General features: G+C 34.9%; 1 protein-coding gene across 1 annotated transcript; it reads right to left on the bottom strand.

Moving 5' to 3' along the window:
* Window positions 1–1,065: 1,065 nt before the first annotated feature.
* On the bottom strand, window positions 1,066–14,192 carry LOC113057614 (beta-synuclein-like). Its single transcript, XM_026225044.1, has 6 exons — window positions 13,980–14,192; window positions 13,064–13,194; window positions 9,118–9,147; window positions 8,028–8,146; window positions 4,415–4,501; window positions 1,066–1,873 (listed from the first exon to the last, which is right to left on the bottom strand). Exons 2-6 carry the CDS (start codon window positions 13,182–13,184, stop codon window positions 1,844–1,846), a joined length of 387 nt encoding a protein of 128 aa, XP_026080829.1. The 5' UTR covers window positions 13,185–13,194; window positions 13,980–14,192; the 3' UTR covers window positions 1,066–1,843.
* Window positions 14,193–15,073: the final 881 nt, after the last annotated feature.

The following is a 15,073-nucleotide window of genomic DNA, read 5'->3' as shown; positions in this document are numbered from 1 at the left end:
GACTCTGCCACCTGGTGCACGGCATCTTGTGTTGCCTGAACTGAAATAACATAATCAAACATGCCTTTTTTTTTTCTTTTTTTTTCACATAAATTGATAAAGGTCTATAAAATCAGTATAAAAAAATTGCTACTACTCACTCACTACTCATATTAATAATTTACTCATTTAAATAATTTTATGGAAATTTTAAAAATAAATCAAATCTTAAAAACAGACATCTCTGTAAAACATTTTAAAACCAAACTGATAAGAGTATAGCTAATAATAATAAAAAACATATTAATTAAAAACAATAATTAAATGTATTTAATGTTAAATGAAAACATTTTGTTGGTCTAAATTCACTCTGTGGCACAATAATAAAACATATACTAAGTAGACGGCTGTTCTTTCATAAACTAAAAATGACTGTTACCAAATATACAAAGGACAGCCCAGATGAGCAGCCTGGAACCATTAGTACCTGCACTGTCAGTGACGCCTTTAGTGGCTGACTGTGTAGTGTTCTTCAGCCCCTCCAGAGACTTCGTAAAAGAAGACATGATACTGAGCACATACACACTCAGTCCTACCGGCTCGGCGTAAGTGGGACACTGTCAGCCGGGGGCCCTTAAATACCCTCTGCTGCCAGAGGGCACCACATTCCCCTGTGATTACACATGCTAATCCATCAATGGTGCCCGGCTTATGCAGGTATGCCAGCTATTGAGCCACGGCACCGCACTCATTCTGCTAGGCTCAGCATGTTTGTAGAGCACTGTGTTCTGTTCTGGAGACACAAGCCAGACATCCTGTTGATACGAGACAGGGGAGAGGGCAGGAGGGAGGACATCACTCCCTCTGTTAGTTTCTGGAAGCCAAAAGATGGAATAATGATAAATCTGTAATAAAACAGCAAACTAAGTGGTAGATAACACATTTTGTTATTGAATGCCAAGATGTTCTTACATGCTTATGTGTGATTTCTGAGTGTTGCTGTGAATCTAGTGCATAATAGTGTTGCATACTGTATACAGACATAGATTTTGGGAAGAGAAAAGAAAAAGGGGACTACACATGGAATTTTGTTTGTTTGTTTGTTTTCTTTATTTACAGAGGACTCACTTGTCTTGAATGACACAGAAACCTTAATACTGACATTTCCAGCATTGTAAAGCACATATTGACCTCACGTCCATGAACATTTCAAGACACCATTTACAATAACTTTAAAATCTCCAGTACACAAACGCATACGTACACACAGATACAAATTGCCCAATTCGAACAAAGAATCCACTGGAATGATATCACAAGCAACTATAAAGTTACAACGTATAAAACTCGTACTTCAAAAACATCAAAGAAATAGCTTGCTTCAATATTAAATTAAAAAATGAAAGTAAAATCCCACAAACAGGCATTGCACACAGCTATATATAATATCATATTTACCCGAAGATATTTTGACCCCCAATATGCCATTGGAAGATCTGAAACATCTATTACACATATAGAAATGCAGGTACACAAGTACAAAGAGTCACAATGGAAAGGGCAGGTCTCGTTTCATTGGGAGGGAGGCAAGGAAACGAGACAGAGCACCCTCCGGCAGTCAGCATAGAGCTACATCCAACACGTTACCGTCAGAACATGACATTTACAATAGATCATAATAAAAGTATATATCTGATAGGAAGAACATGTCTCAGAAGGATTAACTGGAATATATATTTTTGTTTTTCTATTTTTGTTTTATTTATTTATTTTTGCACCAGGGTTTATTGTGTTTAGGACTTGTACTTGTTATTTGTATAAACTTTTTGTGCTGCTGGCTGGACTTGGACTTTGAATGTGATGTTTACGCCTCTGGCTCATAATCCTGGTTGTCCTGTGAGCAGAAACAGAAAAAAATTGTCTTCTGTAAAATGTACATATATTTTACCAAAAAATTACAAATGTTAAATATCTTCAGTAAACTGACACTGTCCAGAAAATAAGTTTCATATATCATAAGTAATAAAAATACAAAAATATATGTTTACACACACAAACACACGTTTGTTTTTTGTTTTTTTAAAGTTGGGACATCCCATAGGCGTAATGGTTTTTATACTGTACAAACTGTATATTCTATGGCCGTTCACCAACCCTACACCTAACTCTAACCCTCACAGGAAACTTTGTGCATTTTTACTTTCTCAAAAAAAAAAAAAAAAAAAAAAAAAAAAAATCTGTATGATTTATAAGCGTTTTGAAAAATGGGGACATGGGTTATGTCCTCATAAGTCACCCTCTCCTTGTAATACCTGTGTCATACCCTTGTCATACAGAGTTGTGTCCTGATATGTCACAAAAACAAGAGCACACACACACACACACTTTAAATTTACATGGTTCCACAACCTTTTAAGTTTAAAATAAATATTAAATTCTTTCTTTTTCCCACGATAAGATCTTCCTAAATGCATTATTTTTAGCTTAAATCACACTTTATTTCATTTTATTTCAAACATCCATTTCTAAAAAAAGCTATATTATGTTGTATTATTGTCATCAATTTAAGCCAAATACATAAATATATATCTTTCTAACAAGATACAATGGGATCCCACACATAAAGTCGGTTTCATCAGAATTTGATGGTTAACTACAGAACATCCCATCATGATGTTTTTTTACTATTGTATCGATTCTGTTTGAGGGCTGTCGCAGTAACTCATTTTCCCCAGCAGGTGGCAGCTGATGCTTACAAAAAGTTCACAATCGTCTGATTTATTTTAATGAATATAATTACACATCACGTTGGAGCTATGTAAGCAAAGTCTGAAGATCTGTCATCTGAAGATACCCTACATCTTAAAAGTCAGTATCCAGGGTTCCCACTCTTTCATGGACACCAGATTCAAGGACTTTCAAGAACTTTTTTAAAGCACCATTTATTATATATCAAGCACCTATCAAATTCACACCTCAGCATATGTAGCATCATGAAAGACCTCTTGACATTTCACTTACACTTAACATTTACATTAAACATTTCATAGTAATGAGGTTTTGAATATGTAGGTTTCATTAATTTAGACTCATTTGAGCAGTCGTGTTAAAATAATTTAAATTAAATCCATTGAAGTCAATGGAGTCACACTGGTAATTTTCAAATACAATTTCTCAAATATTGTTAAACATTTATATTCTTGTATCAAAATGTGTTATTTTTCTATAATTCTTGTAAAAGATTTCACCATCTAATCAATAATCAAAAGGTCTGATCAAATATTAGCCATCCCACTACGATATGGTATTTGACTCCTTAAAGTGATATACAGTATATTGGCATTTGAAAAAATCTGAAAAAATAAAAATAAAAATCGTTTTTTTCTATCTTTATTAAAAGTATGGCATCATTTGTCAAAATAAATAAATAAATAAATAAATTATAAGCTTTTAAAATTTCTAATTAAAACAACAGAATAAAATCAAGCAGAATAAGAATAAGTTACCCATCAGTGAGGCTCAGAGATGGCATGATAGCAATTAAATTCATAAATTCATGTTGAGGTTAATGTTTTAAATATAACAATTTTGAATACAGAAATATGAAACAAATTAACAGAAAACATCCTTTAAAAATGAAGGTGAAACTGCCAGTAGGTGGCGGCAAATCATTGCGTTTATCTCTGAATCATTTATTCAGTTGATTTATTCCAATGACTAATTCATTCAGGAATGAAGGCAAGTGACTGGCTTTATGAATGGATAATTGATTTAAAAATCACGTTCATTCATAAACAAAATACCACTGTGTTTGTTTGGAGATGTGAGGCGGCTCAGCTGTGACTTTGTTTGAAACTATTTCCATTTATGAAATTTAGGCAATAGTGTTGTAGTCAGTAAAACTTGTATTTCCTTGTAGGCCTGCGTTAATATTTTCTCAGAATATTGCAACATTGTTAAAACAAAAAAAAAGAAATATTGAACCTAACAAAGAGAGAAAGAGAGAGAAATTTGAAAATAATTTGTATAGAAAGAAGCCTCTTATGCTCACTAAGACTATATCTGTTTGATCAAACAAACAACTACTTAAAATATTTGAAAATGAAATATATATTTCATTGTCACATTCTAAATGGATTTAACGCATCCTTACTTAACGTATGAATTTTAGAATAAATAAATAAATAAATAAATAAATAAATAAATAAATAAACAGTAGCTTGTGTAAGAAGCCCTTCCCTTGCCGACTTATATCACATTCATGACATTAATTTTAATTGAATGATCAGTAACAATTAATAGAACTTTAATGGTGTATAAAACGACACTGCAGCATATAGAAAACTATTTCGAAAGGGATGACTTGGACTTGTGACCATGTCTGATGTGTGCGTCAGGTAGATTTGTGTGCTCCTGTGAGTGCTGACGGTCTAACCTGCTGAGAGTTGTCGTATGCCTGTCCCTCAGGGTCCATGAGACTTTCTCCCATTGGCTCCTCGGTGGCTTCCTGACCAAACTCAGGCTGTGAACACACACATGAAAGCATATCATGTCTTCAAAATCCAACAACAACAAAAGATCTGGTCATGCATAGACACTTCAAAATATTGACAAGGATTATATTAGCATGATGGTTTCTTTTTAAAGCACTATCACAGGCAGAGGCTAAATATAAGCACTTGTCTCGTGTGCCGTTTCCGGTAAGTACAATATATCATTGATGCATCTGCTGATGTGCTTTAGTATGCATGCTACAACTTCATATGTACCTAATAAATGTTTCATCAAACTCCATTTTATGCCTTGCCAGAGAGAGAGCGAGAGAGAGAGAAAGAGAGAGAGAGAGAGAGAGAGAGAGAGAGAGACTCTCATTACCTACATACAGTACCGGTAGTTAGATGTTCTTTACAGTTCTAGGTCACTGGGAGGTTTATTTTAAACCTGAGTCATCACAGTCAATTAGGTCATATTCCACCAATATCATAACTCAGCCTGTCAAACACTTCATATCAATCAAGCTCAGATGAAACAGTGCCATTCATACTAAAACCTTTTTTATACCTTCATTTGAAAGAGTTTACTGCTGAATGCTCAGAAAATCATATTTTACCATTATAGACACATCTAAAATTCAGATTAGTTATTTATTTCTATATCTAATCGTGATTATGTCTATTATCCTGTGACATTTACCACTTAAACAAATATCAAGTCAATCTTTCAGACTTATGTAAGGGCCATCATATTTTTTTTGACAAGTGACACTGAGAATGTTTCCTGAGAACGACCCAGAATCAGACTACATGCTATGTTCTTGTCTAGTACACAAACAAACACACAAATGGCACAGTCCAGTCCAGCAACCCAGTTTGCACTGACCACCCGCACACTTTCACATGTTTCAAAACCGCTAAACTACACACTTAAACCAGTCATCACACTTTTTTCATATGACAATAGCTGTACTCCAAATCATTTGGATGATGATGGATTAACCAAAGCACTAGAGCTTTAAAATCGATGACAGTGGCATTGTGTTTTTATTCTTCAGCTCCAGCAAGCTTCATACACACACACACACACACACACATAACTAAACACCACAAGCGCATGTGCTGCAAGGTTCTTATGCTGATTTTCCTTTTAAGTGATTTATGAGATTACTGAGTCACCACAAAGGATAAGACTAATTTTTAAGCCTGGAGGGGAATATCCGTGGAAGACCACACATGTAAATATGTCACAAATACCACAACTGGAGAAAACCCAGAGCGCTCGGAAATCAACAGTTTGTTTAAACTTAAGCAGATATGCCTAAGTTTGGAGACTGGCAGACTTCTCCTCCTTTAGTGCATTTTTAAGTACTGTGCAAAGTGCTAAGCGACCTTGGGCAAGGTCGAGAGACAGAGAGAGAGAGAGAGAGAGGGGAGGGGGAAGGGAAGGGAAGGCAAGGGGGCTCAGCAGGACAGAAACACAAAGTAAGACACGATATTCCTCCTATTTTAAAGGATAAGTTCACTTCCAGAATAAACATTTCCTGAAAATGTACTCACCCCAGTGTCATCCAAGATGTCTTTCTGTCTTCAGTCAAACAGGAATTAAGGTTTTAGAAGAAAACATTCTAGGATTTTTTTTTTTTTCTCATATAATGGACTTCAATGGGGACCAACGGATTGAAGGTTAAAAATCCAGTTTCAGTGCAGCTTCAAAGGGCTTTACACAATCTCAGCCAAGGAAAAAGGGTCTTATCTAGCAAAATGATCATGGTCATTTCTAAAAAAAAATAATACAAATGTATATGCTTTATAAACACGCTCGTCTCCACGCATTACATACACTCTAAAAAACCCGGGGTTATTTTTTTAACCCAAATGCTGGGTTGAGTCTTTTGGGTAATTCTTTGGGGTTATTTTTCAGTGTTTGGGTAGTGTGTTACCCAGCTCCTGGGTCAAATGTAACAACCCAATGTTTGGATAGTTTTTGTATTACTCAGATCCTGGGTCAGACTTGAGTTATTTATCGCGGGGATTTGCTTCTCTTCTGGAGAGAGCAGTTCTTAGCGCCATCGAATTGACGCATTCGTCGGTAAAATACAGGTTTGTATACATTTTATTTTAGCTATAAAATCATTACTGTGCTGAATATCGTTCAATTTTATGCAGAGCAACATACAGGCGCGCTGTATTAATCACCTTTAACGAGTGTTGCGGTCTTTTCGTGTTATGGAAAAGCCTGATGCTTTGCATAAAATAAACTATTTTATTCATAAAGATACAGAATACAAATATTTCCTCAGAGCTGTTTACTGTTTGTTTTGGGGCAGATTATGAAGGCAATCGCAGTATTTTTTGGCTATGAGAGAAATGCAGGGGGGCAGCCTCAGGCGCGAACAGTTCCCCGCCGAACACGACTCTTGGGCTAGAGAACCAGCGCGACGCAGCGTAGTTATGGTGAAAAAAGAACAACATAGACTGGTTAATAGCACGTAAACGATTTTAAATATGGGCAATATGTATAGCCTATTAAAAACGATATAAACAATGCTGTAAATTATAATTAAAGGAAAATAAAGGAAGTTAACATGCAAACCAGTGGTTGTGTGGATTATTTTAGAAAAGTTTAGATGATTTAAATTAATCTGTAAACATTATTTAATGTATGATGTAAAAAATAAGCTAGTAATATAGTAAAAATTTATAAACTTTATCTAGGTTAAATCAACCTCTTATGCTGGGTTAAATAAACAACCTCATTTGCTGGGTAAAATTAACCCAATATGGGCTCTGTCCTATATTTATCCAGCCCTTGGGTTAATAACAACCCAAATTGGGTTGTTTTTAACCCAGTGTTTTTTAGTCACGTTGAAAAGGTCACAAGTGATGTAGGTCAGAAGTGGTTACAAAGCAAACATGCAAAGAAAGTCAAACGCCCTTTACAAAAAAAGGTAAAACAATGTTGTCTGACGATTTTGAAGTTGGAGGAGAAAATGGGATGGAGTTTTCTCCCAACCCGACCTTTTTGAATTGAAGTACACAGACAAAGAGCTAACATTTCCGACGTGATAATGTAATACGTGAAGATGCACATGCACAAGCAGAGCTAGAGCAAGATTTTTTTTTTTTTTTATGATAGATTGTTTTGCTAGATAAGACCTTTATTCCGGCTGGGACTGTATAGAGCCCTTTGAATCTGCACTGGAACTGCATTGTTTTACCTTCAGTCCATTGGGGACCATTGAAGTCCACTATATGGAGAAGAATCCAGGGATGTTTTCCTCAAAAAACATAATTTCTTTTTCGACTTAAGAAAGAAAAACATGAACATCTTGGATGACATGGGGAGGGGGGTGAGTACATTTTAATTCTGAAAGTGAACTTCTCCTTTAAGGGTTTGATCAGGTAGAAAGAGCTCCTACCTAAATAAAAATAGCTATATAAAAGGTAACAACTGTACATTTTTACAATGGACTTTTTTGAAGGACTGAACATGGAATAGTACATAATAACATGTAATAACAATGATATATAATGTTATTTAAAAGAGCATACATTCAAGTCACTGGGGAAGTCGTCCTTCTTCATCAGGCCGGTGGCAGCAGCGATGTTTCCAGCTCCAGACATCACAGCTCCTCCCAGATGAGAGGCCTGCTCCTTTGTCTTCTCAGCCACTGACCAGTGATAAAACATACCACGTTATTAAACACAGACACAACCTTTTTCAACAAAAATCACATCACTCTAAGTCAAAAAATCTATATTTATTTGGCAACATAAGAAAAAAAAAAAGAAATTGTCTGAGGCTATTGTCCTACACTGCGACCATGTCAATGTAACTAGTTAAATGTTACTGGATTTTATTTTATTGAATAAAAGCAATAAAAAAATAAAAAAAAATCAACTGGCCTGCATTTGATCACATCAACAAATGGCCATGTTTTATTAAATACTGTCATAAATGTATTTATGTTTAAACCTTGTTCATAGATTTGCTGTGAATGCACTACGGTTTATGAAAAAGAAACACATATTATATTATTATATAATTGAATAATATAATCATATTTTTATGGATTTTTAAAACTGTTTCATTTAAAAAATCTGAATCACAGATTATTATTTTAATTATTATTTTACAAATTTTATTCTTGAAATTGGTTGTTGAACATGTGTTTTATATTAATATAATGTATAATATAACTGCTTAAAATTATTTACAAGAACATACCTATTAAGCATTAATTGGGAATTCTTATTCTATTTTAATTGGGGGTTTTTGTTTTAAATTTGCCTATATTTCTGATTATTATTTTAGTACTTAAAGTTCAACTAAAATAAAATTAGAAATTATGCTTTTTTTCAGATTTTTTTTATTTTTCATTTTATGTTTTAGTAAATGAAACTAAAATTACCCTGGCTTAAGTAAGAGGCCTGAAAACACTGAAAAACACTGTGACTTTTCTAGATTTGTATCTGTCCTAGATAAATAACTTTGTGAAATATCACCTAGGCAATGGGCACAGAACTATTTGTCTTGGTTCCACTTACTGGCTGTAAGCCATGCCCTTTGTACACATTAAATGAGACGTATTCATTATTTACAAGTCTAAAGACTAAAAAACAATTTGCAGAATCACCTTACCTGTTGCAACACTGTCTTTGGTCTTGTTGCCTGCAAGCACACAAAATAATATTGTAAAATCATTTTCACAGCCCATAAAAATACAGAAACACACATTCAATTAGCCATCTGAAGGAACTGCGACAAGGCTGAAAGTAGGTACATGATACAGACAGGTAATAAGTAGAAAGACAATGTGAAATACAATCCTGGAACTCGCAGAGCAGCTTCATTAAAAGGTTCACTGAGAAATCTTTAGAGCTAATAGAAGCTGTATCTCAGACCTGTCACCTTAACCGCCCTGCTTGAGTGAACTACAGCTCAGAAACACTTCCCAGGGAGAGAGTTGCCATACTGTAATGGCAGATAGCACTCTGTGTCTCAGTCTGAGTATGATTCTTAAAAGAGAGAGAAGAAGAGAAATTACTCTTGAGCAAAAAAGATGTTTTAACTAGAGTCACTCGCCCATGACTCATTAGAGCTGATGTGTTTCATCTACAGTACTTGAGTCATTATAACAAATTTGCTTCTTAAAATGGGAAAGACTTGTTCATGAATGTATAGTGTAACAGATATATCATTTTAGATAAAAAGGGCAGATTATAAGTGCTTTATCAGGACTAAATTATCACTTGTGTCTATAATTTTTCTAAACTGTGGTTGCTACAAGTGAAGCTTCAAGAAGTTTTTTCTTCCCCGTTATGTTGTTATTTTATTTTAATAACAATATAATGAAAAAAACCTAACCTCTAGAAGCTTATATCAACCACATTTCAGAAATAGATAGTAAAATTATAGATGTTTCTTTTAGTGACAAATTAGCCATGCTAAAGCATTTCAAACCCATTCCTACACACACACACACACACATACATGAATGGGGTTGGAATCACTGATCTATAATATATATATATATATATATATATATATATATATATATATATATATATATATATATATATATATATATATATATATATATATATATATATATATATATCAGTGGTTGGAATGCAGAATATACAGTATATACATTTTTTTTTATTAAAGTAAACACAGCAACGGTAACAATTGGTAAAAGAAAAGACCATTTACATTGTTAGGAAATATTTATATTTCAAATAATGCTGTTCTTTTTAACTTTCTATTCATCTAAGGAAAATGAACAATGCAGAGATTTCTACAAACATATTAATCAGCTGTTTTCAACTGTTATAATAATTCATGCTATTTGAGCTTCAAAGCTTAATGAGCCCAAACTTATGTAAAAAAAAAACAAAAAACATAATATAAAGTAGTAATACAGTAGTAGTAAAAAAAAAAAAAAAATTATGTATGTACGTGTGTGTGTATATATATATATATATATATATATATATATATTGTATTGTATACATATTATTATTATTATTATTATTATTACATTTTAGACACGTAATATCACATCTATTTCCAGCAAGCCACACAATTTGAGGTATCATGTATGGAGCACAAACCGTGTTGGAGCATTATAACCAATAACCAATAACCACTAAACACACCGCAGGGGATATACAGCTCAATATGAGGATATGAAACCACTCAGGAAATAAATGTGTTATGGACAGGAAATTAAAAAAGCATAATAGCAGTGGGACAAAACGAGTCAGTGTGATATTAGAAGCAGCCACTTCTTCTTCAATCTATTCTCAGATGGGTTGGTGGCGCATGTGCATGAGGGAGTGTGAGATCGTGCAGCTGCTGTCCAAGGTAGAACAAGAACCTATGAGCTACCCATCACCCCTCCCTGCACTAACACACACTCCCGCAAGGCCTTTCAAGCATGGTGTCCCAGATCACCACGGTTGTCCGGCGTAAGTGCAACCTTGTGTTTAGTGCAAAGGAAATGACAGCAACCGTGCAGGACGATCTACTATGTGCTCGCAAAGCAACCGTAGATGGGCTTGAGATATCTGGGCTAATTGTTTCTCTCTGGGACGCTGGTGGCACAGATGTCAGGTTTTTATTTGAAGGGATTCAATTATTCATTCATCCTAACATCAAAACTAACAGAGGAGTATGAATGAGTGTTTTTGGCAGACACAAATGCCCTCTCAGTCTCCAATTACAGCAGGTCAACAGACGATATCTATTTCTCATCTTACTGATCAAAGCAAACATCAACAAGATGAAGCGATGTCGAATATTTTTGAGACATACTCGGAGAGACACATTTCCTTTCTTTCAGCATTATATTCTATACAATGAAATTATTTGGACTGCCACTCTTGTCTGTTTTTATATTGATAGCTTTTTGTCTCAGACGCTGTGCATATAGAGGCCTATGAGCTCATGGAATTGTGTGACATGTGGCCCGCAAGGCTTGTTTCCAACCTGATAGGAGATCAGAGAGATGCTGGATCAGCTCCAGAAGTCAACCATCTCACACGGTGTTATTTCACTCTTAACTTAGCATGTACATTAAGAATCCCCTTATAGGATCAGGTTACATGAAATGGATTTTCTCTGTACAGTTTATGTTATATCAGAATCAGTATCAGTCCAGTATCATGAGTGGTTTTAATTTTCCAGATTTAAAATCCATTGATGATTTAAGAGGCATTTCGGGAGGCCGTGTGTTGGAGAGTGATGACAACCGCTGAAATGAGTATGCAAACTGGACTGTCAATGCAAAATATATTGCAATAGGTCAACTATGATCATATTTCAATACAAAAGCATTCCCCTGTGAGAAATATTGAAAAGATGAGTGATCTAGTGTGCACAACAAACCACATGGACTGGAAAACTGTACAGTGAGTGGGGGGCTGAAATATTTTGATAACTTTCCATCCCAAGGACCCTTGATATAAAAATATTTTCTTGGCAACCTTTTTTTTTTTTTTTTTTTACTTCTATAACGGTAGACAGATCACTATTAAATGTTCTATATTTGAAAATAAATATTTCATAAAAAATAAAAAAAATGATAATAAACGTTTTTAGTACGTAGGCTATTTCTAAAAAAAAATTGGTTCCAATAATTTCATATATTTCTATATTTTTTTAATAGAAACTCCTATAAGTAATATCATTATATACTTATTACAGAGTAACCCAGGGGTTTAGCATTTGTTTTTAAAAGACTGGCAAATAATATGAACTTTTATTATTTTCAACATCAAAGATTTTAGGTAAAAAATTAACATAAGGTAATAAGCAAAAGTGTACATTTTCCCATGTAAATGTTTGATACTAAGGATCCCAAATATGATAATCATATTATGCTTGCAAAGGACCACCTGCTCAAAAAAATTAAAAAATAAAGCTATATATTTTAATGCACAACTACCCATTAATTTTGTTTTAGAAAGTTGAGTGTTCTGTCTAAAAGACATGTTTAAATACAATTTAAAAATTAACTTTTATATTGCCAATGTACTAAACGAAAATAAATTATTAATATGTTTGATTATTCAAAATATTAAAATTAAATTCCAAATTTATTTGTAGTGCACATTCCACAAATAATTTATTATATGAAAGAATTTTTTATTATTTAGTCTTTATTAATACTAGGCCAAAACTGCATTTATAATAATCATTCTATTATTATAAATTGTGTTTAATGTTGTTTTAAAACAATTCTAAAGGTCCTTAGAGGATTAGAGACTTAGTGTCCAAATATACCCACAATATATACAATAAACGTGGCTCTATGTGGCCATTTAAGAAAAAAAAAATCAATAGGACGTGGTAGACGTAAGAGGCCTGGTAAACCCCACCCAATATCCCAGCCAATCACAAAATCACACAATAGTGCCTGAACCTATAGCGATGCTCTGAGAAGTGGCAGTGAAAGAGATAGCAACCCCCTCCTGGCCCTCAGGCTCTGAGCTTCATGGTCCCTCCCACTCCCACTGAGCTCATGCTTGATTCGTGATATGCATGCATTAAAAAAAAGAGCATTATATGCTCCATGTCTTACCCACAAACATCATGCCTTCCTTAGTCTTCTCTGCAGCCGACGCAACGCCTTCCTTGGTTTTCTCTGCGGCCACTGCCATACCTTCTTTAGCTTTAGAAAACCCCTTCATAAAAACATCCATCTTGACCCCTCTGCATCCAAGAGAGGAAGTTATGTAGCAGGACACAATGATGAAACAGGGTTTATGTTGTACTGTATATGCAAATATGGGTTAATTTAGAATTGAGATCAAGTGTGCGTGTTAATAGCAGGCTGTCAATCGTACAAAATAGGAGTCTAATTTCCCCGAAGATAAAACGCCCATTCAAGCACACACAATGAGATGGGAACATTCACACCATCAGCTGACGTTGTTTTTCAGCTTTAACAGCAGGAGGTGTCCTCGAGATGTTCACAAACTCATTAATTATTACTCAAACGGTTTATTTTATACTGAGCATCTATATGGGTTCCTGGGAGACATATTTTAAGGCTTGTGTAAATTAACATTGACACATGCATTTTTTGTGATTAAAAACATTTTATAGAACGAAGGCATTGCTAAAATGAAGAACAATGTGTGTCGACAGATTACTGACAGTGTTTCATTTAAACGCAAACAGAAGATAAATCTTGCACTTCTCCTTTACAATATGGTGTCAACTCTCCACTGTCCTCACACTAAAGAAGTGCTGGACACGACACGGATAAAATAAAACAATTGCGTGGTTTATCATCAGGTTGCATACAAAATTCAACATGCAATGTTTTAATTACCACACAAACACGCACATACTCGTTTCCATCGATGTGTACGGTTATTTTTGTGTGTGTGTGTTCTTACGAGCACAGCATTAGTATTTTCACACGATCTCGGTTCATGCTAATTTAAACTGCGTTTCACCCTCGTAGACGTGTAATGAAAATTAAAACGTACCTTTTAAAGCAACTTCTTCGTCCTTACGCTTCAGTTGCGTGGTAGATTGAAATATCGTGGAAGGAAATTTTACACTACGATCTTGAGGTGGGCCTTCCTCTGGATGCGCTCAGCCAATGAGGACGAGAGGATGAGACGATCGACGTAAGCCCATGGTATTGATCATGGGGTGTCAGATCCTGGCTGTAATGGCCTGTGACACACTAGACTAACGCTGCATCTTTAGCCAATAATAAAAAAAAAAAGGTAACTTGAGATCGTCAGGAGATGGGACACGTGCGCTTAAATTGCACATCTGCTTTATACTGTACTGTCAGGTATTATTCGATCATCTATCTTTAGAGGAAAACAGATCATATAGACAGTATTGTCTAATGTTGAGAAACTACAAACATATGTCTTTCTAATACCATGACCAAACACAAGTGTGGGGATCAAGTCTTCTTTTTCAGGGGCTTAGCATCGAACTGAATGTTAAAATCAAGCTGACTGTCGAACCGTGGATTGTATAGTAAATTCACGACGAAATGCTGTTAAAGGGATAGTGTACATGAGGCTTGCTCGTGCATATCTCCTTGGGATTTACTGCAGAGTGATGAGTGTCGTGTCCGCTGTCCATCTGGCTGAAGTGGGCGCATCGTGACATCTGCCTCTGAAAGGCAATCGAATGACCAATTGATTTTGTCCAAACATGTTTGTAGTCTTGTGAAGATCAGTCCCAGCTGGTGATTTTGAAACGTTCCATTATCAGTAATTCTTTATGTCGTACGAATTCTCTAGGATACATCTTTTCGTGTTGTGCTACATATGTTTTGATCAAGTAAAATGAGATTTCACACGTTAAAATACATCTTGGGGATCGTTGATTTTTTGATGTGATGTAGCTCTCACACCTATGACATCAGCCGTTAAACACAACTCCTGTTTCTATGCTTCTTGTGCCATCTGCTGTTTTATACTAGTATAACATTGTTTAGGTTATTCAGGAGTAGGTCTATTCGCCAATTCGTTAAGATCGAGTGACGATCAGCAGAAGTAAGAATTTCAGCACCGCGGACAGCGATCTACGAAATACAACAGCTAAACACTGGGCA

This window comes from Carassius auratus, chromosome 39 (genome assembly GCF_003368295.1).
Source record: "Carassius auratus strain Wakin chromosome 39, ASM336829v1, whole genome shotgun sequence".
Taxonomy (NCBI): Eukaryota; Metazoa; Chordata; class Actinopteri; order Cypriniformes; family Cyprinidae; genus Carassius; species Carassius auratus.
The sequence above is the reverse complement of the archived record's forward strand: the minus strand, read 5'-3'. Positions and strand labels throughout refer to the sequence as shown.